This window comes from Lasioglossum baleicum, chromosome 4 (assembly GCF_051020765.1).
Source record: "Lasioglossum baleicum chromosome 4, iyLasBale1, whole genome shotgun sequence".
Classification (NCBI taxonomy): domain Eukaryota; kingdom Metazoa; phylum Arthropoda; class Insecta; order Hymenoptera; family Halictidae; genus Lasioglossum; species Lasioglossum baleicum.
The window spans coordinates 20,675,982-20,699,058 of record NC_134932.1 but is presented as its reverse complement, the minus strand read 5'-3'; the positions used below and the strand labels follow the sequence as shown (position 1 = coordinate 20,699,058).

Sequence of the window (23,077 nt, the reverse complement as noted above, 5' to 3'; positions counted from 1 at the left end):
GCTGGGTCCGGTGGTAGGCTCTGTCAGACTGTACTCTCTGGGTGCTTATATATCTTAGACCCGGCTTCAGATAATGTGCCGTGTTCCAAGATTACTTCATCCACCAGATGACGGATGCGGGCAAAGTGCTATATATATATGTAGTTTGTTGAGAAGTCGCAGTAAATACCACCAGAGATATCCTCTCTGTTTGTGTTTGTACATGGTTTGTACCAGTTTGTACTCAACCAAGTGAGTTACTCGTGGTTACTCGCCTGCGTGCTCGCCTAGAACGATACTTTTTGATTGGCTGAACAATGCGGCCGTTACGATAGCCACGAGCGCCACGAGACGCGCATTTCGTTTGGCTATTGGTCATGAGCATCGACTACGGAATTATTGAAATACCTATACCGACTTTCGAAAACTCGTATAGCTCGCGCATTGAATTCGCGGTGGTGACTGGTGGTGACCGCGCGTTCCGCCTGGTTCCGCCGCAGAAATCATAATCGACCCGTGATAAGGTGATACACACCAGACACCGGCGAAGAGTATTCGCAGTGTTTCGGCGTTACGCCAACTAGCGATACACATCCCGGTATTTAATTCGCAATCATAACAATGGAGTCGAAAGGTTGTCGGACGCTCGAGAAACGTGGTGTAACGTTGTACGTGTAATGTTCTCGAGCGTATTGACACCGGCATTGAAACAGGTACCGAGTGTCCGTGGTTTGCCCGTCATGTACGTGACCGAACAACTGCCATCGGAAATCGCTTGACAGCTGTTCAACGTTTGACCGTAATGCGCGCTGATTTATTTTTCCCGAGGTTCGGAAACGCAGTCGTACGCAGCGATCGTGCGAGCTCGTGATCGTGATCATCGTGATCGCAAGTGATCTACGATGAAACTGGTGTGTAATCGCGACGCGTCGCAACGTGGTTCTGCCGTAGCATAATCGTGCGATTTGAATGTTTCCCTCGATTATCATTGTACTGGAGGAACAGTTCGCGGTGTAATGGCAGCTCACAAGACGGGCGGGCAGAGTGCCCGGAAGAAAGTTCAGGTATATGCTTAAAACACATTGCTTCCTCCAGCGAAACTTATTTTCAACGTTTTCCTTCCTTCCTCTCTTGTTTCCTTCTTTCCTTCCATTTGTTGTTATTTCGCACAACTCTATTCGCGAGAAAGTTCTGTCATTAGATTTTTACCTGTAAAATTCTATAAATTGCAACAAGTTCGGTTATATAGGATGATCAAAAAGAGTGTTGAACTAGAATCAATGTTTTCCATTTAAAATCAACTGTACAACTCCAAGATGTTGGTTCTAATGTTTTCTACTTGGCCATGTGATAAAGGTATCCATGGTTATAAGGGACGAAGTAGAAAAGAGACACAGAGCTGGAGTCAACTCCTTACAATACGATCCAGCTTTGCATAGGCTTTATTCTGCGGGTAGAGATAGTATTATAAGAATATGGAATTGTAAGAATATGAAGGACCCTTACATTCAGTCGATGGAGCATCATACGGATTGGGTCAACGATATAGTATTATGTTGTGGTGGCAAGAATTGTACGTATCGTTCTGTTATACCAAAGTAAAGCAATTTACTGGTTACCTTTCCGTTCAACTAGGAAACTAGAAACACATAAAAATGTAGCGAAATTTGTTTTTTTACAGTGATATCAGCCAGCTCTGATACAACAGTAAAAGTATGGAATGCGCATAAAGGTTTCTGCATGTCCACATTAAGAACACACAAGGACTATGTGAAAGCTTTAGCTTATGCTAAAGACAGAGAGCAAGTAGCTAGCGCAGGCTTAGATAAATTGATCTTCCTGTGGGATGTTAATACGTTAACTGCCCTCACAGCTAGCAACAACACAGTAACAAGTAAAGATACGATTATTAAACGATTGTTTTTCGCCATGGTTCTACTATTTCTTACTTCGTAATGTTGTTTACAGCATCATCCCTTAGTGGAAACAAAGATTCGATATATAGTCTTGCCATGAATCAGACCGGAACAGTTATAGTAAGCGGAAGCACAGAAAAAGTTTTGAGAGTGTGGGATCCAAGACATTGTAATAAATTAATGAAACTCCGTGGACACACGGATAATATTAAAGCTTTAGTATTAAATAGAGACGGAAGCGAGTGTTTGTCTGCTAGTTCCGATGGAACTATTAAACTTTGGTCATTAGGACAGCAGAGATGTATTCAAACGTTTAGAGTACACACGGAAGGCGTTTGGGCTTTATTGGTGATTTTGATTTCTTGCCAATTTTGTAATAAATTTCATGTATTAAGGGGGTAGACTCGTTTCTAGGATTGTAAGGGTGCGGGATGCATCTTCAGTAGTCACAAGTACTAGATGAAAGATCGATCTAGGCCGCAATCGCCCTCAAAAGTCCTACTTTTATGTTTACGAGGTGTAATTTGCATTATTCGGCAAGCTGTCACTGCAAATTACGCATCATAAACGTAAGAATAGGAGTTTTGAGGGCGATTGCGGCATAGGTTGATCTTTTATCTAGCGCTTTTGGCTACTGGAAACCCTGATCTTTGCATTATCGAGAAATGAGAAAGCACATCCCACAGCCTTGCAATCCTGGAAACGAGAGCCTACCCCCTTAACATGGACTTCAAACTAATTGTAATGCTTTCAGGCAACGGATACCTTCAGCCATGTGATATCAGGGGGTAGAGATAAAAGAGTTGTAATGACTGAATTGAGTTATCCCGAAAGGTATACTGTTATATGCGAAGAACAAGCACCTATACTAAAAATGGTTATGATGCCTGACCAGTCTAGTATTTGGGTGGCAACCAGTGAATCTACTATAAATAATTGGGTAATAATCTTTTGCACTCTGTATCTACGATAACATGAAATTCCTAACCGCGATGTGAGTAACTAAACGTCGCGATTCTTTGTACAATAGACTATAAGTCAAAAAGATTGGCAAGACTCAGGAATTGGTGATTACTGCGACTCTGCTACCGGAGTGACATCAAATGTTTTACGAAACACGGAACCTGCGCAAAGAATATTGGGTGGACCCGCGATAAGGCAGTGTCACGTTTTAAACGATCGGAGACACGTTTTGACGAAAGACACGGAAGAAAACGTAGCCTTGTACGATGTTTTAAAGGCATACAAAGTCGAAGATTTGGGGAAAGTAGACTTTGAGCAGGAAATTAAAAAGAGAAATAAAATGGTATACGTTCCGAACTGGTTCAACGTCGATCTCAAAACAGGGGTAGGTATTTCTCTTGTTTGCTAGAACAGTTTTCAATCGAAACAACTGTAAACACGCGGTTGGTACTCTTATAGATGTTGACCATTCATTTGGGCCAAGATGAAAATGACTGTTTCTCTGCATGGGTCTCCGCGAAAGAAACTGGCCTCGCTGAAAACGATGCTGTCGACCAAAAAGGTAAGTAACGTTTCTACTTTTAGAAACGTTATCTTTTCTACTCTTTCCGTACAGAAGAATATTACATTTCAGTGAATTACGGGAACCTTTTGCTGCAAGCTTTACTCGAACATTGGTGGAGACCGTTGCACGCCGATGATGAGAACGAGGGTAGTAGTAACGATGGTAATGGTCCTATACATACAAGGGGAGGAAATCCATACTTTTCAGTACCTAGTCACACGCCTCTTATATTTAGGTATACTTTGATCAACAAAATATCATCAGATTAATTCAAACTTAATTGTTACTGTTACAAATATAAATGCTGTTCCATTGTAGCGAAGTGGGAGGAAAAACTTTGTACAGGTTATTAGTTAGAGATGCTGCAGGGGAAACGGAAGGAGGATTACTAAACGAAACTGTACCAGCATGGGTAGTCAATATTGTTGTGGATAAGAATCTTCCACAATTTATTAAAATACCTTTTTACCTTCTTCCGCATGCTACATCCGGTGTAAAGAGTTTGAAGAAGTATGCAACCAATTGTGTTTACATAATTTATACAGGACAAACGTGTTTCGATTAGTTTATCGTATTCACAGACCTGTGTTTTTTATTCTTCAAGGGATCGTTTAATCGCGAATGATTTTATACAAATTCGTAAGGTGGCAGAACACGTTTGCGACAAAGTGCTTGGCGCGGGAAGCGATTCTGGATCAGTAGCAGGCACTGGAAATACAGTTTCTGGGGGTTCTCCGGCAGGAGATAGAACAAATACAGACTCGAATGCTGATAATTCTTCGCTGGCCGAAGAAAAGGTTGAAATTCTATGTAATGATCAGGTTTTGGACCTTTCTATGGATTTAAGAACGGTAAGCAATTAAAACGGTAGTTTAACACTAGGGCTGTTACTTTTGCGAAGCTTTGACTCTTCTAAGAAGTGCTGGCGTATTTTTTTCGAAATGTAGGAGTGTCTGTAACTGTATCAAATACTATAACTTAGCAGCGAAATTTCGAAGTTCAAAGCTTCGAAACACTTCGTTTCTTTTGATCCTCTAATAATTTGAAATTTCGAAATTTCAAAAATCGAAGCTTAAAAATGTTCTACCTTCGAAGAAAAGTAACAGCCCTATTTACCAAGGTGGTAACAATAATTAATTTCTTCTATGTAATTTTTGGTTGGTTGTATGGCAGGTAAGGCATTTAATTTGGAAGAGTTCGGCAGATTTAACGTTCCATTACCGGCCTGTTAAATAGTTAGCACTGAGTACGTCGGAACAGGAATCTCTAAAGTGTGCCTGGTTTTTTACTATGGTAAGGTAAGTAGGCATTTATCACTATAGTTAGTTGGCTGACGAGACAATTATTTTCTACAGAGAAAATCGAATTCTAGAGTAACTGAAGAGATGCGGAGTAGTTGTAGAGTCTGGCACTTTACATTACCACCTCTTCATGAGATGTTCAATCGACTGTTAACAGATGGTTTATTGAACATTACATCGGACAATGAGTGAAAGCCAGGCAACATGCGGAGTACTTGAAACTGAATGCGCTCAGAGGCAATAATGTGTGGAAGTATTAGCATGAATTGCTCATGTTTGTATATTTATATCCTGAGGCCAAACTCATCCCTGAAATACGGTGGAACGCTGATTTCAGTTAGGTCTGCTTTTAGAGATATACATATGATGTGTTTTTTGTACCTGGGTGTATAGTATTACATGCTTATATCGTCAGCCATTTATTGTCTTCCCATTTCAAAAGTACCGGCGAGAAAGGTTAAGCACAAAATCGCGGGACAGATCCTACCTACATTATGGCCCAGGAAATTCTTTATTTCATTTTTTTCGTCTAAACGCCATCGTATTCACGCAAATGCTTCTGAAGAAATTTTCTGTGTTACTACCACGTAGACGTATCTCGTACTTTATAATCAACGGTACATTTCATTTTTTCGATTAAAATAAAACGAAAAGGTAGAGAAATTCGTTATGTATTTATTAAAACAAACAAACAAAATGAAACAGATGTTTGTCAATAGCACTCCACACGCCTGCCTTGTTATGGTGAAGGAAAAAGCAAACTATTATGGGAAGAAGAAAATGTCAATTTACTATTAATCAAATTACATTTGAACAGCCAAATTAACAGTTCAACATTTCCTGTCAATAACATAGGAAAGAAACAATATATACCTGTCTTCGTTACGATACGGTCAAATTCTGTCTTTAGTGGAACTTCCATTAATTACATTTGTATTTACAAAATATATAACGATGTTTCATAAGAGAAGAAAAGTATAAGTATGATATAGTTGTCCGATAAACAGATATAAACTACATTGACAGAATTTGACCTTAGAAGACAATCTCTAATACAGATAAAAAAAGGAAAGAGAAAGAGTATGTAGGTAGTTGATAATATTCACTCTACTAGAATCCCACAAATTGTATATACGAATGCAAGTTTAAGTAATGTTCCCTAATTACGGTGATGGGCTGTATAAATAAACTTGTATTGAAAACTAGAGCTTTTACACCAATTTTTCGAAATTGGGTTAAACGCTTAACTTTTCTATTTAAACAAGAGAACGAGGGAGAGAGTGCGTGCGTGTGTGTGTGACAGAGAAAGAGAGAGAGAGAGAATATATAGAAGAAGAAGAATATACTGTTCTTTATTGATACGGCCCTAAATGTTATAATTTTTGTGTTATCGAAATGACATAGAAGCAAATTTTTTAATAAATCTAGAGATTATTCCATTGTTACATTATGATATGCCGCGTACTGCAAGTTTAACCTTTTGCTCAGCCTTTGTTATAGGTGTTCCATAATGTAAAGAAATGGTTTATACTGCCGCTTATTGTTCTTCTTCAGTTAAAGAGTTACAGATTTTTGTTATAAATCTCCGATTCAGTTCTTCTCTCGAGCCAATAACAACGTCGATTACATGAACATGTGGCTACCAAAAAGAAACTTGTACATTTTATAGTTAAGTTTGATTCATATCTTTATGTTTGTAAATTAAGCATTACATGTATATTTTATACATTTCATTAGTTCATTTCAACTGAAATATGTATTTTCGTAAAAAAAGCAAACAAAAAAATAGAAGACAAATGACCCTCGTTATCGCGACAGGAAATCAACATGTGCCTGATCATAGATTATAAGTTGTAGAGGGCATTTCAATTAATGAGCTGATGCGTACCGGTCCTTATTGAAATAATATCAATTGTAAGTTATACCGTTGCGATGCATAATCATAGAAAATATTTTGCGAAGAGTGTCCAACATTTTTAATTGGACATTTTATAATGTTCATTCGTAGATGTTAATCATGTTTTATTTTTTTAAATGCCAGACGCAACGCACGATCCTCAACGCGAATTAATTTTCTTTTAAATATTAACGATTGAACATGAAATTATCCTATGATTTCTATTTGTGGAATTGAGTAAAGTCATTCTATTTGGTTACATGGAAACAAGTAACGTCATTCTATTGGATTTGCAAAAACAAATTTCTGTCTATTACTTTACAATACTTTACATAATTCGATAGAAGAGACTCGTGAAGATTTTTATTCTAGGTATCGTTTAGTTGTTTCACACATAGGTAATGTTATGTTAGTTTTAGATAAAAGTCATGCATTTCATACAGTATTCATAAAAATTATAACTGAGCCTTCCTCACTAAAGAAATAGCATTGTTCGCTAATGGAAGTATTAATGTATAACGTTTAAAGGAAAGAATGAAGAAAAAAAAACAAGACACTTGCGACTACTCTTTTGAGATGTGAATACAACTTGAAATCAAAACTAATTATACACCTCTCGCATCTTTTTAGTGACTGACAGTGAACACGTTTTCAAAGCAAAAAGATTGTCGGTCCTTGCATAAAGAAAAAAAAAATAATTGCAGAATGGTGCCAAATTTTATACTGAAGGAAATTCTTGCAGTGCACCAATTCCTTTTAAAGCAAGACTAAGAAGAATCTGTTTCTGCGAACACGCTCTTAATAATAACTTACTAAATATAGTAGTTATAATATACTTATATTATCTAAGGCCACGTATTAGTAGCAATTCAGATTTACAACGATTATTTTTTCCCCTGTTTTTTAGAGGGAGATAAGTATTTTAGAAAATATCGTCTCTCATCTAGAAAGATCTGGATTCGATATGAATAATTTCGAATTCGTAAACGTAAACCATAATTTGTAAACTATATATTATCATCTCACAGTAGACGAAATTTTCTATAACTTTTTAACATCTGATCACCTGATGAGACGATATCCATCGAAAATTTCAAACACCCTTTATTTTCATCTACTTGTCATTACAGCATCCGAGAAAAGAGTGTGTTATACCAAACGTATTTTGTCGGTAATTTTAATACAAAAGAGTTGGTATGTTACATATGTTTCATATCACAAATAATATATACCATCATTATTTCTTTGTAATTACCTTTCTATTTTGAAACTGCTGTATCATGAAACTACTCCAGATCATGTACACTGTACACCATTGTGGAATTATTAATATTTAAATAAAACATTTAATTTAATACAGAATATTCATCTATTCGACTCTTATAGATCTTGTTTACATCCTTAATTCTTCTTTTCCAGAATATATTCCGCAGCTTCCACAAAGGAAGTGCACACTTTTGTCGGTGGTGGTGTAATTGTATTTTCATCCCCTTCTCTGTACTTTCCTGTCTGCACCAGAAGACCTTTGATGCCAATAGCTTGCGCCCCGGCCACATCATCTTTAACGTCCTAAATTAATAAACAAAACCTCAATCAGATACACACCTGAAACATGTTCTATGGTTCAATCTATCTAAAATGTGGTGTTGTCAATTTTAATTGATATAAACGTTGTTTCGGAAATTTTGTTAAATGAGAATGAATTCTCGATTAAGTTCGTGGTGTTTATTTTGGAACTAGTAAATCCAAAGATAGATAGATACTATACATACGAAGGAACAGTTGTCACTGAATTTAATAGAAATTTATGCTGGTAAACAGACAATCGACAATGAAAGATACAATTTTCTGAATTTCCGTGACATCTTGAAATCGACAAATATCAAATAAAAATTCCGTGTATTCGTACATCGCCGATCATAATAGCTTCTTCCGGGGGTACACCTGCCAGAGCTGCTTTAAAAAATTCTGCGGTCGGTTTGCCGACAACTTCCGCTTTCACGTTGGCGGAATATTCCAAACCAGAAATAAATGCACCCGGCCCCAGGGCTAAACCATCCGGTCGTTTATAATATCGGCCTTTATGAATTGCTATGAGTGAAGCACCATCTAACAACAATCTAATCTTATAGATTACTTTAATAATATTACCTTAACGAAACAGTTAGTGAAACATTCTGTAGTAGAAAACGATCAGGGCATATATACCTGAAAGCTTCGTTTAATGCATCGTAATGGAATTTGTTCGGTGCTAATCCAACTACCACCGTATTAGCTTTCTGATCGTTCTTTATTAAGTCCTCGAAATCTTCGTCCGCCGCTGGATCGATCAACAACATTGGATTCAATTTTCTCCCGACGATTAAATTCCTTGCGGCGGCTAATGAGCTAAAGATCTCCTCTTTCCGAATATCAAAGCCAAGACTGGTTAGTCGTTTGTGCAGACAGTTTCCGGACTCTTTTGTTGTATTTGTAACGAATTTCAATGGTACATTAGCACTTCGAAGCCTGTTTTGAAAATTCATAGATATATAATTATTATAATAATTGGTAATCTTTTTTAAACCTTTTATCATTAGAATACGGGCAAGTAATATCCAATCATTATATACACATACTATCTTAATACAATAAGTATTTCACACATTCTTTTTTATAAATGGACCAAACAACCGTCTAATAAATAAGTTGAAAAAATGCATTTGATCGGGGGGAATTGTGATAAACAATATTATAATTGATTGTTACAATTTTTTTCGCTGGGCCAATAATGAAAATTTAAAAGATGTGTTTTGTAAACTAGTATGAATTATATACGTTCTCAAAATTTCATTGAAATTAGTTAATTGGTTTACGAATTCTAAACGATCAAAAGTGCGGTAAAAATTGCAAATTTTCATTATTTTCGGCCTTTTATTTCAATGAAATTTTGAGAACGTATATAATTTATACGAGTTTATAAAACACAACTTTTAAATTTTCGTTATTGGCCCAGTTAAAAAAGATGTAAACAAGAATCAATTTTGACTATTGTTTATCATAATTCCCCGACCAAATGCATTTTTTCAACTTATTTATAAACGTCATTTACTAAACTAATTCTTCTAGCCTTACAGAGAAATTGAAATCGTTTGGTCCATTCATAAAGAAGTTATTCTGATTTAAAGTGTGTGGAAACAGTTATGCTCCTTATGGCTCCTTACTGCACCTTACTGTAACTGTACGATTACAAATTTACAAATACGTAAATATATGGCGCCAATAAATGGAATCGGCGCGGCGCGGCGCAATGAAAGCAACGCCATATTCGCTCTCACACATATTTACATGTAAATAGAGGATGTAATATATTTTCGTAAAATACATAAAGAAGAACCACCTGGATAAAGCTTCCACAGCGCCAGGAATCACTGTGCTATCAACATGCAGCGTTCCACTAAGGTCTATCAACACCATTCGTATCTGTTTCGCCATGTTACCAAAAATGTTTAATAACCTGCTCCAACCTGCTCTCTTTTCACTTCAAATACAGTGATTACAGTGTCAAGTCTGTGGCTTCCGTAACGCAGCCACACGCACGTGTGCAGTGTATCTACATACATTAAACTGATCAACACAACTTGCACAACAATCACAACATTCACAACATCTGTAGCCGATTCAGTGCCAGTGTGATTGCACGTGGTTTGCTATGGCGCTTTCCATAAAGCAGGAAGGTGTGAAACAAGTTCCATGGTTTTCGTTGTAAGTGCACGTAAATAATAAAAATATCCTAAAGAAACCTCATGTCACTCTAGGCATGCAGGGTATTGGCACTTTAATTAATGAATACATTAATAAGCCCTAATACATTAATAATACCCTAATAAGGGTATTGTCATCTTAATTGTTGTTGTTAATTATAGCCGAAATGTTGCGATTAAATATTCAATAGATACGCGTTCGATCAATATAAATAAACAAATTAAAGTGCTTCTATGAGTATGGGTATGATTTTGATGCTTTCAAAATTTTACTTTACGTTATCTTGATATTTTTAGAACTGAATGGCACCAAGTGTACCAGCAAGTATACTCAAATGAAAAGACTGAGCAGACCAAGGCATACGAAACTCTACTTGCATGGAAAGCAAGGTAACACAATAGCAGACGTGTTTCATTAACACTAGGTTTACGAAAGTCTAGAAATAACTATTCCACATTATTTTATAAACATAACAAGAATGTGTCTATCCAAATTTTTGGCCATTTTTCCAATAGTATATACCCCAAGAAATAAATTTGGTAAATAATTCCTCAGGGAAGCATCTTTACAATCTTAATACTCGCAAATTAAGCATATTAGAACCCGTCATTTTGACAGGTCCCGTAAACCTACTGTTAATAGACAGCGGATCTTTATGCAAAATAAAAATTGTCTACCTGAATTACACCAAGCTTGAGTGAAATAGAAAATTATGTTCTCTCCTAACATGTTCATTACATTGAAAATTATATAACAATATGTTTAAATTCTTCTAATGTGTTTATTATATTAAATTATACTTACTCATATTTGTCATTAATGCATAAAATCCGCTGTCTGTTCATTAAAATATTTTCAAGCACCAACAATATTAGCAAAATGGTTTTCAGGGTGCCAAAATTGCCAGTAGGTGTGGATTGCACCCTCTCCATTATGCAAGTCTGTCTCAGAGATTTTGAATGGACTCCCAAGATACATAATGGAGAATTGGCGATCAGTTATGAAAATGACTTGTGTTTGATGTATTCAACCACTATAATGAGATTCTTAAATCATATCTCTAACATAGGGCATACGAAGCAAACATCCTTGTTTCAGATTGCGAAACAGCTCAATATCCCAGAATGGATTGTAAACTTGAGACACGATACTGCTCATGGACACGAGTTGCCATCCATTGGTGTATTGAGAATAGCTATAAATATATTATTAACATGGCTACATGTAAGTCTATCTTTCCATATTTTCTATATTCTTTCAAATGTATAGAATTGTACTATTAGATCGACATTATATTTGAAGGAAGAATATTGGGCAGCTGAAGCCAAAGGATTGGAAGAATGCATTGTCACAGACGAGACTGTAAAAGAAGTTCAAGAAACTGAGGAGATCCAAGAATTTAGTGATTTGATTGAACTTTGGACTGCAGTTAGTTTATACATTCATGCCGGATACCATTTAGTAGAAGATATTCCAGATTTGGAATTGATGTATGTATAGCGCATGCTCATAAAGAATTTATAACATTTCTATGACTATTAACAAATCAATTCTACTACTAGGGAAACGTTACAAGATCTGTATTCCTATGCCATCTTTCTGTCCGAACAAAATAATGGAAATGCAGAAAATCATAACGATACCTATGCAAGAGTAGCTACCAACGATATAAGGAAAGATAAAAAATATACATTACAGACTGCTAGAGCGGTTCTTCTATCTGAAATTTCTAGGTACCTTGCTAGAAAATCTGTGCCTTCTAACAAGGATATAGTTTGCGATGAACTCTTCCAATCAGAAGCTTTCTTACCAAATAAAGATGTTCTATCTATCTTTGCACAAGAAAGTACCAAAAATGAATTAAAAAATAATACCTTGCCATTGGATATGATGGAATTCTGGAGAGATATTATATTTCTGTTATACGAGAATAGAATGCTGGAAACTTTGATCATGAAATTACTTCAATTAGCGAACAACCAAGAAATAGATAAACCTAAAAGATTATTAGCCTCTTTGTGGATAAGTTCTGTAGCCTACAGTTTTGTGAAACTAGATATTGCTCATTGTATATCGCGGACTTTAGAGTACGAGCTCGAATTGTCTGAAAAAAGGTTACCACCGAAAGCTTTTCAAATGAAAGTGAAAGAAGAAACGGAAAGTGTTCATCCACACCTGAAACATGTTTTATGGTTCAATCTATCTGATGTGGTGTTGCCAATTTTCACTGACATAAACGTTGTTTCGCAAATTTTGTTAAATGCGAATGAATTCTCGATTAATTTCATGGTGCCTATTTTGGAACTAGTAAATCCAAAGATAGATACTACGAAGAAACAGTTGTTACTGAATTTAGTAGAAATTTATGCTGGTAAACAAACAATCGACAATGAAAGTTCCAACAAGTATTATGAAACTTTCACCGTGGAAGATGTTCAGAATTTAGATAATCATTGTGTACCAAACGTGATCGAAGAAAATAAAACTGAAAATGGAGTGTCCCATTGTTTAACAGATCAAAGAGTGCGAAACACTGAATGGAAATTAGTGCTTGGTAGGTGTATAATGTCTTTTTGTTAAATAACCGAGTCAACGAATACGATAACGATTAAAAAATTTTGTTTAGATAATTGTGAATGGGCGGAATGTCCGATTGGCTTACTCCCATGGCAAATCGATTCCATGGAAATCCTAAAACCATTGAAGACTGTTGCACACCGATACATTTCAACGTTGGAGTCCGAAATTACTCCCGGCGTTCTAGATAGCAAAGATCTAAAAATGCAAAGTCAGATTAACTGGGACAACGTTTTAAGAAAAAGGAAACGTCAAAAACGGAAACGTGAACAAAGGAGTGCAGATATTATAGTTAATAGAGCGCTGGAAACGGCTAGGAAACAAAAATAATATTGGGTTGCAAAGAAAGTTCGTAGCGTTTTCAAATTAAGAATCGAAGATAAAATTAAGATAGTTATCCATATGTTTATTCAGTAACGCGAGAAGTTACCTCAAAAATGGCAAAAAAATATGTTATTGAATAAATATCTGAATTTTAGCTTTCAATTTTAATTTACAAACGTTACGAACTTTCGTTTCAACCTAATATGTACAACACGCTTTGTCCCATTTTAAATATCATATTTCCAGTTGGTACTATTTGTTGGAATTATAAAAACAGGAAGAATAATTCAACAATTTATTTTTATAATGTAATAAATTATATAATCCTATAAAAATTTCTAGTATCAAAGTTTCAGTAACTGCGCATGAAATTTAGCATGGAACTTACTAAACATACGCTTCTCAACATTATGTACGTCTAGTTCACAAATATCTACAATGCAATAGAATTTTATACTACATTACATGAAATTTGTATTCCGTTAGTACCCACACTTTTAAAATACGTTTCCATATTGTGTATATTATACAAATGTACAGAAATCACAAATCAAGTTCTTACAAAATATACATATATTCACACATATTAGGTGCGCAAGTAAGTTTCCGGGTTTCACATATGAGTGGCGCTTACGACGCATGTAGTCGACATACATGTGTGAAGTTGTATTGTTTTTATAGTGTAAACATCTGTGAACAATAACCAATCTTAATATTAAAAAATATCGCTACGCAAAAGTATTTTTTATAACAACAAAGATGTCGAATTTTGTGCCAAATAAACAGCATTTGCGGGAATGTTTGCTTTTCTATTTTCACCTAAAACGCAATGCAGCTGAAGCACGTCGTTTGCTCGAGGAAGCCTACGGCGACCATGCACCATCGAAAACTACCTTTGAAGATTGGTTTAAATGCTTTAGAAGTGGCGATTTCGACATTAAAGACAAGGAGCGCTCCGTAAGACCAAAAACAATTGAGGACTGCGATCTGCAAGCGTTAGTGGATGAAGATGATACGCAAACACAAGATCTACTTGGGTCATTCCATGCCGAATCGATTACTTTTTGCAGGCACCATCGCCGATTTTGTTCTAACTGAAATATGTTGTAGTCCATGCGAAATTAGGGGGGGGGGGGGGTTTAAGTCATCATTTTGCCGGTTTCGAATTTTTTTAGAAATGGCAGGCCTTCAAAGTTTTCAATTTTTGCCCATTTCGGCGAAAACGGGCCTCACTTACGAATTTTTATCTCAAGAACGGTTTGTCCGATTGAGCTAAATTTTTTTTTGTTTTATTCGGAAAGGATTGGGCTATTACAAAATAATTTTTTCAACCTCGACAATCAACTTTATAATGTCGAAAAATTTAAACAAATTCTTCTTTTGCGTTTTTTTCGATGATGGAGCGGAGTGATTTAAATTTTGAAAAAAATATGGTTATATTCCTTGAAGTTTCCCCTTTAAAATGAGCCCTTGAACAAGATGGTATCTTTAAAATTGGCGTTACAATGAGCTGGTAAAGGATCATCACAACGCTGAAATGGGATCTGCTACCGCACCCGCTGTATTCGCCAGACCTGGCACCTTTCGATTATCACTTGTTCCGGTCGATGGCGCATGGCTTGACTGGGCCACACTCGGCAAATTTCGAAGAAGTGCAAAATTGGTTGGATGAACGGTTTCGGTCCAAAGATGCGTCGTTTTATCGTCGCGGTATTCTTCTATTGCCAGAGAGATGGCAAAACTGTGTAGCTAGCGAGGGACGATATTTTGAATTATAATTAATTTTTTGTATTTCTTTTGAAATTTTCTGTTTTTAATTGATCGAAAAAAACCCGGAAACTTAGTTGCGCACCTAGTAGATGTACTGCAAAACAAGAATTCTTTCTTATCACGAAGTATGAAGTGTTAATATCTATAGTACCCTCGTAGTATAAAATAATCATTTGGCATATAATAAGTAGACTTGCAATATCAACCAGTTAGATTCGTATAAGTTGTAACTCACTAAATACGAAGGTCCCTTTGGGTTTTCCATGTACATGTTCGATATTGTACACATAGTCAAAATAAAATTTGAATAGGTCTCTCTCTTGTTTCGTAACATAAAATTAAAATATATAATTTCTTTTAGTGTTGATATTGGCTTTTGTAAGCACCCTTTCGAGATGTTTACTAGTTTCTAAACCAAATCGATCGATTGGTATTCGAGACATGTTTGCTATTCTAAAAAATAAAAAAGAAGACAGAAAATTAAATATGTTATACACATAAAGTGCGTGTGCTACCATACGTTCATAATATTCATTACCTATCCCCAGATATTTGACATAAGAATTTCCAATAAGACGGACGTAAATTTTGTGGTTCAACGATCGCTACATGGAAGAGTACTGCTGTACTAAAACAGTACAGGGGAATCACAAACCACTTCACCTCAGGTACTATTTTTTTTTCCACGAGATCATTCCAGAGTAACTAAAATAAAATCAACGTTATATAAAGTAAAACAATAAATGCTCTAAGGAACGGCATTTGTTTATCTAACACAAGTACCTGTAGTGTTTTCCACATAAAGTATAATGCTATAGTATTACCACCATAAGACATAAATGTTAGGCCACTTATAAATCCAGCTGGAAATGCATAGTAGGAGGAATCTTTCTGGAAAAGTCTCCTCAATGAACAAGACATTAGCTGAAATGAAAACTTCATTAATATTGAATTCATTGTTTACCAATGAGTTGTAGGCATACATATTTCAAAGCATGTGACATTATTATGAAAAAAAAACTAACTTAATTGTTTATCGTAAAAACTAGAAGAAGAATTCAGAAAAACAAGAACATTAAATCCAGTTTTAAATTTATTGTTACAGCATAGTATACAGGAGTGAGTCAATAAGATCTATTATTTCAAAGAATTTGTACTATTTTATCGGTACTTGCGGAAAAGTCTTTTTGAGATTTAAAATAAAATAAAATCTATAGGTAATAAGTAATTTTCGATAATAGTTCTTATTGACTCACCCCGTATAGTTTAGAAGGAATACGGTTGGAAGTAAGGGGAACTTATTACCACCACCATCACCATATAGACGGCACGGCAAGTCGACGGTCATTCCCCTCCGAAACTACAGTGCACTCAAGTGCATTTGCGGTACACTAGCACCGGGCTTAGTGCGCGTGTACTCGGTGAAAATTCAAGCGTAATTTACTGAAATGGAGTGCCTTACGAAAAAGATAGTGTTTTTCATATATTTTGTTAAATAAAATGGCTAGCATATTAATAGCGGTTTTATTTATTAAACATTACACACATAGGGTAAAGGTACCAGTTACCGTGCCCCACCCGGTTTTCAGAAATACAAAACAAACTTTTTAGAATTTAATAGAAATAGGATTGGTTTATTTTTCAAAATAAAACTGATGCTTCCTCTTTGCATATAAATCAAAAGTATTACAATATTTTTGTTTAAGATATAGAAAATATTAGTTAAAAACCTTATTCCTCGAACCAACGCTATTTTTCGTTTCCGATTATAGCAAATGCTAAGAAACTGTGATACTCCAGAGGACAATAGAATAATGATTTTAAATTATGTGTCTGGTGAATATATAGGACCAAAACTTCGTTAATATTTCTTTAGCCTTTTAACAAATAAAAAATTTGACGATTCTGAGAAAAGATTAATAATCATTTGTTTATCACAAATAATGCAAAATAAATTACAGAATGCCTTCAAAATTAATAAAAAACTTCCATGTTGTCACTAAATATCCGGTAACTGGTACCTTTATCCGTTACCCTATAAGAAATATTTGTGTACCTTGTAAAGTCCTGAAAAACCTGCTAAGAACACAGCCAAGTTCAAGTTGCTTCTTTTAAACATTATAGATTTGATCGACTGTGGTTTTGTAAGTAACTTGTGATATTGGAAGACCAAATTGAGCCCTAACTGAACACAAAGACCATAACTAAAGCATTTCACACCACCCTGTGAATGAAAATAATCACTGTTAATATTTTCAACAATTTTCAAGTACAATTAATGTCGCGTTTTACGTATATGTACTTACGTAGTATGTATAATACATACCGTTAACGTGTAGTGAAGGCAACTATGAGGATGCGGACAAGACACGTGTTTCCCTAGATTTTTCAAACTTTTGATAATCTTCTTGTATACTGCGAACGATTTTAGAAATATATTCTTATCGAGAGATCTTTTAGTTGTATTATACTTTCTCTTAGAACCTTTCTCATTACATTCATCGATAGAACATTCTAATGTGGAAGATTGTAAGGTGTTTTTTTTAATGCAATCAATACCTTCGTATTTTCCAATAATAATTCTGACAAAGATTTTAAATGATTTTTAAACTATTACAAAATTATGAGAGCAGTAAAAAATTGCAGTAAATACCTAAATATTTTGTACACAGAATCCTGTTCATTCTGTTTAGAACGGAAATAATAAAGTAACAACGCCACGCTGATTGAAAAAATATATGTATCTCCTCTTGGAATAGGAGAATAATATCCCCTGGCTTGACCCATCCTGAACAAGGTTTCTGTAGCCTAAAAAGAATAAATGCGCAATGTAATTTTTTAATTCAGTCCAACTACCGACTGTATTTTTTATAGTTGTCACAATACAGAATAGGAATTCTTTTATACATGACCGTGTTAACTATATGAACTGCCAAGAGGCCCTGCACATTACATTATAATATTAAATCCAGTTTACTTACAATGTTAGACACGTATAAACATAGCAAAGTACGTCGAGATGGTCTTTCTACAAAAATAGCTGTCAAACTGGATAGAAAGGATGGCAGAAAGGATACTGTCAGAAAATTAAAATCCCCAAGCAGTTTTCTGAAATGCAGAAGATTTGTTAAAATATTATCCAATGATTCTTTATGTATTTATGACAAAACTGAGTAAGTGTACTTTGAAACAGTGCACACATTAGAAGAATTTAAAAATACTGTTATCTATGTATATTATTTTCAACCTATTACATAAACATCCGGTGTTTATACAGAACATATAATTCTTTAGTACCTCAGGAAGCAAATGAACATAGAATAAGAAAAGGCGCTCCACGAAAGAAATGCTGTGGATTGTAGAATACCGGCAAATGTTTTTCTGACATCTTTCTTAGTCGGAAGTTTCCCTTTCAATAATAGCGTAACCTAGAAAGAAAGAATAAATCAAATATGAAATAAGAACATTTGATAAACAGAACGCGCTATCTACAACGAAAAAAAGTCTGATGCATATTTGGTTTCAGTGTTAATGAATATTAATGAGATGCGATGATATCGATGACAAAACAAACGCACGGGAAAGTGCATGTGTTTTGCACGGGACTTTCCAGACGGGTCACGGGAATAGGAAGAGAAAACGTAATGGCTTAAAGAAATAGAGGAAAGCGTTGGAAAACGTACTAAATAAACAGTAGAGTATATCTTGAGGCTTTCTTGAAGCGCGTGCAAACCGAGGCCGGCCGTCGTGCTGACACACGAGTCGGTCCAAGGGTGACAGTAGTCTCTGCATGACGCGTTCAAAAAGAACTTGCTGTGTTGAGCGGGCATTATTCGCTAAACAACCAACGACGAATGACTTTCACACTTTCTATCGAATAGCAGAACGTGAAACAGTTCGTCGAGCGGCGCACCAAAGGAAAATCCTTCGATGACAGTTTCCCGATTACCGGCTGTTGATCCGATTGTATGATATCAGTTTTCGCATCGTCGATCTCATTTTGCAAGTCTCCATCCGATGATCACGTTAATTTTATATTACGCAATGTGAACCCAGCTGGCCGATCAATGTTGTTTGCGTTTATCAACGGACAACGGTCAAAATCGGATTAGATAAAAGTGTTCTTATTTACGACGTTGAAGTTACACTTCGATTTCTCAATCGGCGATCAGTCACTTTGTCTCACTCTCTTTCTCCTGTCCCTGTATCATTCATCGACGCACTGCAAACTGGTGCGAAGTGCGAACTCGTCGACCGCTCGACACCGACTGACTCTGAAATATCGCCGCGACCGCGCCAATCGTATATAATTGTATTTGTACTTGTGTACATATTCGCAATCTCACCAATGCGCGATGCTTGGATATATGTACAACGCATAAATCGCACGATCCACGATTCGGTATACTTATTCACAAAACGAGTCTGTTGACTGTCAAATGACCTTAAACCTCTCGCACCTCAGTGATTAACGATGGATTAAAAGCGTAGCAACTCATCGCGATTAATTACACGAGTCGCGTCGATGGTTCTGGAAAGAGTAGACTGTGGTCCTTTTTAAGAATTGTCTTCGCCAATTATGAGGAGCATGAATTCTAGTAACATTTATGTAGCATTTATGGTTGGCATTTTGTTGGGCCTTTGTTGCAATATTGGTTGGCCAACCGGCAGAAATGTAGCCTTTTTATTCTGGTGGGCCAACGATCATGGCCAACGGTCAACGTCACTATATGTATACAATATGAATGGCCAACTGGGCCTGCTAACATATTATTCTGATTTTCAAAAATTGGGAAAAAAAGGAAAAACTTAATTATCCACGTCGGACTTGAACCCGGATCGTCTGTATTCTGTATTACCGCCGAACCTACAGAGATATCTAGCACGTATGTGCTATGATGTAGGCTACTATATACATATATAGATACGTCAACAAATTTAAATAAATCAAAATATCTAAAAAACGAAGGTCCAGTCTGAAGAAACCCAAAAGAGTTTTCTTCCCCTTGGAAAAAATGGAAAAATGAAAGAAATAAATAAATTCCAAGGCGGCACACAATTTAATAAACCTTTAGTGGGCCAAACATTGCTCGACAGTAACAAATTGCGAATATGTATCTGTTGTTGTAAGGAAGAACGCCTCATGTCATGTCGCATACTTTCATTTTCGAGATATTGTCGTTTAAAGTTTTGATTACTTGAGCCTTTGAGCCGTTCGGATTTGTTTTCATGACATTTTTTCTGGTAAATACGTATTATATATATGTATATATATATAAATCCTATACTCTGAAACTCGCGAATTTCTTGAAATTGTGACATTGTTGTTTTTCCTTACAACCACAAATATATCCATAAATAATAAAACAAGAAAATCAGTTTGGAATATAATAATTAACAATGTGTTTCGTTGTAGCTATACATATATACGTTTCTAACGTCTGTAAGACGTACGATATTTGTATACATACTGGCATTGACTGTTCTGATATTTTCACTGTTTTTCTCGTACTTTATTCACTGTTTACTTTTCATAAATACATAAAATTCGCTGCCCAGCGATAAGTCACTCGGTCAATTGATATGTTTGTTTGGTTCAGATGTGTATCGAATATATTTCTGTTTGATTTGTTTCGCGTCAAAATGGTAAATATTTCTTGCACGATACATAAGTATGCTATATGTCCCAAGCTCGATTCGCTTTCGAGAAAATCTAGATCTAGAATCTAGACTGACAACACGGTTGGAGCAAGTGATCGCAATATTGCAAGCGGGAAAGAGAAACCCCAATAATACCGTAGCCCGTAGGCGGACCCAGGGCCGTTCCCCTTACCTCATGTTACCCCTCGCACATCAAGAGTGGAATCCAAGTGCACGCGTACTCGCGACGAAAAGTGAAACGTTTCGTACCGTACGAATAAATAGACTTACAAAACGAAAACATAAATGAAAATAACTAAAATCATACTTGCAGGCGAGGTTTCTCGCCGTTTTTTCTTATATTCTTCTTGCATTTTTTGCGGTACCAAATAAATAAGTTCTTTCTCGATCATATGAGAACCTATAAGAAAATGTAGTCGACGGCGACTCCATTTGAAGCAACGGGAAGCGCGAATATTTTGAATATTCAAGATCGGCGGTAATTGAATTAATTATCATTTCATTGCACGATGTAACGTCCGCTATGCGATAAAATACATTGTGAATCGAATGTATGCGATTTGCGATAATTCTTTGCCGAGAGAAATTATATACACATTACGATGGTTCTCTAGTTCAGCGACCTATGTTCAGTAAGTTCGAAGTAACGGCATGTTGAAAGTGCACTTAGAAAATTATGGGTATATAGGCAATTTACGTGTAAATCATAAAAAGAGTCAATCAAAAGCATATTATCAAAAATATAACTCGTTTCTTACTGGCCCCATGAAGAACCGTTCTAAATGAACAGTATTTTTTGTGTCTTTCATAATGTTCTTATATTTACAATATTATATTATGTTCATATACAAGCAGTTTCATTATTACCACGCTTATTTTCACAGTACGTTCCAAAGTTCAAGCAATATAGCTACATTTCTCGCTCGGCTAGTCATAGAATATTGTCGAGGAATGTGGGACATATTAATTTTATGTTTTATTTATACGGTTACGTTCGATCAGAGCTCAAAACAAATTGTTGAAACTTTCGGAACGTGAAGCGTTTTTGACGCGATAAAAGAGATAATCATTTATGATATATATATAATACGTTTACCTATATAGTATGATTAATGATTAAGTTTATCGCATATATGCATGCATATGCGCTTCACGTTCCGAAAGTTCTAACTATTTTTTTAGAGTTATACATATTATAGAGGGTGGTCCACCTAAATATATGTATAGTCACATATATAAATATATATATATATCTTCTGTATTTGTGATGACATAACAAAGGTTTTTAATGCAATGTAAATGGTATCACAATAAGGTGAATGCTTTGCTTTCATTTTTTTCTCAAGGTCATCTTTCCGGAGTTTTCAAGGAAATCAAAATTTTATTCTCGCGTAAATGTATATATATTTTTTAGCATATGCATTCAGAGATATAGACATATGTTCCCCGACAGCACAGTCTGCCCGAGCCCACCGTCGGACCCAGCTAGCCGAGCCCCAGCCCGACACGTTACGGGCTAACGCAATGCTTGGCTCAGCGTTGAGACCAAATCAGGACGATTTAGCCTGGCCCCTGTGCACAAAAGGGCGCGATTTTCACCTGCCGGGGGCTCGAGCCCAGAGCCTGACGGCCGGGCTGGGATTCAGCCTGTTTTTGAGAGGGCAGCACGGTATCACACTAATGTGGCCAATCAGTGCTTCGATTGGGCCCAACTTTTCTCGCGCATGCGCGACACAGGGCGGGTCGCATCAATGTGGCAGTACTTTGCAAATGCGTAGCAGTCTCCCTTGTTACCGACAAAAGTATAATAAGTTAATAAATAAGACCTTTGAGGGCGATTGCTGCCTAGATTGACCTTTATTTGGCGTTTTTGACTACTGAAAAAACCCGTGTTTGTATTATCACGCAATGAGAACGCGAATCCCGCACCCTTGCAATCTTGCAAATCGGCTGAATCCTAGCCCGGCCGGCAGGCCCTGGGCTCGAGCCCTCGGCAGGCGGAAAACGCGCCCTTTTGTGCACAGGGGCCAGGCTGAAACCGAGCCGGTGTGCCGTCGGGGTTAATGCGAATCTTCTTTGTACTTGCTATTATAGTATGTAAACGTTAAGATGACAGTACAGCGTTGTATAATCTTTTGTAATGTAAATATCTTAAAAATAGTTTGGAGTATACTACTCATCTGCTCAAAAAGTTCCAGACACTCTCGTTTACAAGAAACCGTGCGATGCTATGTACAGGGTGTATAAAAAGTAATGGTCATCTGTCCTAGGGGTGAATCTACACCTCTGGATCGGTGGACATTTGTAAGAGAAACGTGCCGCAAAATTGTTTATAACAAAAAAAATTGTTGTTAAAGTTTTTTTTTACATCAACGCCTTC

At 36.1% G+C, this 23,077-nt stretch overlaps 4 protein-coding genes across 11 annotated transcripts in view; 2 read left to right on the top strand and 2 right to left on the bottom strand.

Annotated features, from left to right (window-relative positions):
* The first annotated feature begins 244 nt into the window (after positions 1–244).
* Positions 245–8,740, top strand: LOC143207907 (WD repeat-containing protein 48). 4 transcript variants are annotated; one of them, XM_076421808.1, is made up of 12 exons: positions 245–1,043; positions 1,336–1,552; positions 1,661–1,873; positions 1,948–2,243; positions 2,650–2,835; positions 2,926–3,243; positions 3,318–3,420; positions 3,493–3,658; positions 3,742–3,933; positions 4,028–4,274; positions 4,597–4,716; positions 4,779–8,740. In XM_076421808.1, the coding sequence occupies exons 1-11, from the start codon at positions 996–998 to the stop codon at positions 4,657–4,659; spliced, it is 2,049 nt and encodes a 682-aa protein (XP_076277923.1). In that variant the 5' UTR covers positions 245–995; the 3' UTR covers positions 4,660–4,716; positions 4,779–8,740. The 4 variants fall into 4 exon arrangements, with proteins under 4 accessions (XP_076277923.1, XP_076277924.1, XP_076277922.1 ...); XM_076421809.1 differs by having other exon boundaries at positions 4,597–4,721; XM_076421807.1 differs by having other exon boundaries at positions 246–1,043; positions 4,796–8,740.
* Positions 2,649–11,674, bottom strand: LOC143207924 (haloacid dehalogenase-like hydrolase domain-containing protein 2). 3 transcript variants are annotated; one of them, XM_076421846.1, is made up of 4 exons: positions 10,001–11,674; positions 8,830–9,129; positions 8,531–8,741; positions 2,649–8,190 (listed from the first exon to the last, which is right to left on the bottom strand). In XM_076421846.1, exons 1-4 carry the CDS (start codon positions 10,093–10,095, stop codon positions 8,023–8,025), a joined length of 774 nt encoding a protein of 257 aa, XP_076277961.1. In that variant the 5' UTR covers positions 10,096–11,674; the 3' UTR covers positions 2,649–8,022. The 3 variants fall into 3 exon arrangements, with proteins under 3 accessions (XP_076277961.1, XP_076277962.1, XP_076277963.1); XM_076421847.1 differs by lacking the exon at positions 10,001–11,674 and adding an exon at positions 9,736–9,876; XM_076421848.1 differs by lacking the exon at positions 10,001–11,674 and adding an exon at positions 9,188–9,620 and having other exon boundaries at positions 8,830–9,079.
* On the top strand, positions 9,729–14,005 carry LOC143207909 (uncharacterized). Its single transcript, XM_076421810.1, has 7 exons — positions 9,729–10,062; positions 10,154–10,365; positions 10,662–10,754; positions 11,256–11,589; positions 11,668–11,855; positions 11,928–12,919; positions 12,992–14,005. Exons 2-7 carry the CDS (start codon positions 10,313–10,315, stop codon positions 13,270–13,272), a joined length of 1,941 nt encoding a protein of 646 aa, XP_076277925.1. The 5' UTR covers positions 9,729–10,062; positions 10,154–10,312; the 3' UTR covers positions 13,273–14,005.
* Positions 13,548–23,077, bottom strand: part of LOC143207916 (transmembrane protein 135) — a 35,480-nt gene continuing 25,950 nt past the window's right edge. For 2 of the 3 annotated variants that reach the window (XM_076421827.1, XM_076421828.1), the window contains exons 2-9: positions 18,334–18,464; positions 18,018–18,144; positions 17,690–17,844; positions 17,363–17,618; positions 17,093–17,260; positions 15,820–15,960; positions 15,575–15,741; positions 13,548–15,489 (exon numbers count right to left, since the gene is read on the bottom strand). In XM_076421827.1, coding sequence (XP_076277942.1) covers positions 15,375–15,489; positions 15,575–15,741; positions 15,820–15,960; positions 17,093–17,260; positions 17,363–17,618; positions 17,690–17,844; positions 18,018–18,144; positions 18,334–18,353 — 1,149 coding nt within the window. In that variant the 5' untranslated portion in view covers positions 18,354–18,464 and the 3' untranslated portion in view covers positions 13,548–15,374. Of the gene's footprint in view, positions 15,490–15,574; positions 15,742–15,819; positions 15,961–17,092; positions 17,261–17,362; positions 17,619–17,689; positions 17,845–18,017; positions 18,145–18,333; positions 18,465–18,719; positions 19,311–23,077 lie in introns of those variants that run through there. The other variant, XM_076421826.1, reaches the window with a different exon arrangement.

Coding starts and splice junctions, on each gene's coding strand:
- LOC143207907 (XM_076421808.1), top strand. CDS start 996: ATGGCAGCTCACAAGACGGGCGGGCAGAGTGCCCGGAAGAAAGTTCAG. Junction 1,044..1,335: donor GTGCCCGGAAGAAAGTTCAG/GTATATGCTTAA, acceptor CATGTGATAAAG/GTATCCATGGTTATAAGGGA. Junction 3,244..3,317: donor ACGTCGATCTCAAAACAGGG/GTAGGTATTTCT, acceptor GTACTCTTATAG/ATGTTGACCATTCATTTGGG.
- LOC143207924 (XM_076421846.1), bottom strand. CDS start 10,095: ATGGCGAAACAGATACGAATGGTGTTGATAGACCTTAGTGGAACGCTG. Junction 9,130..10,000: donor GCTGTGGAAGCTTTATCCAG/GTGGTTCTTCTT, acceptor TTTTCAAAACAG/GCTTCGAAGTGCTAATGTAC. Junction 8,191..8,530: donor AAGCTATTATGATCGGCGAT/GTACGAATACAC, acceptor TTATTAATTTAG/GACGTTAAAGATGATGTGGC.
- LOC143207909 (XM_076421810.1), top strand. CDS start 10,313: ATGGCGCTTTCCATAAAGCAGGAAGGTGTGAAACAAGTTCCATGGTTT. Junction 11,590..11,667: donor TATTATTAACATGGCTACAT/GTAAGTCTATCT, acceptor TTATATTTGAAG/GAAGAATATTGGGCAGCTGA. Junction 12,920..12,991: donor TGAATGGAAATTAGTGCTTG/GTAGGTGTATAA, acceptor AATTTTGTTTAG/ATAATTGTGAATGGGCGGAA.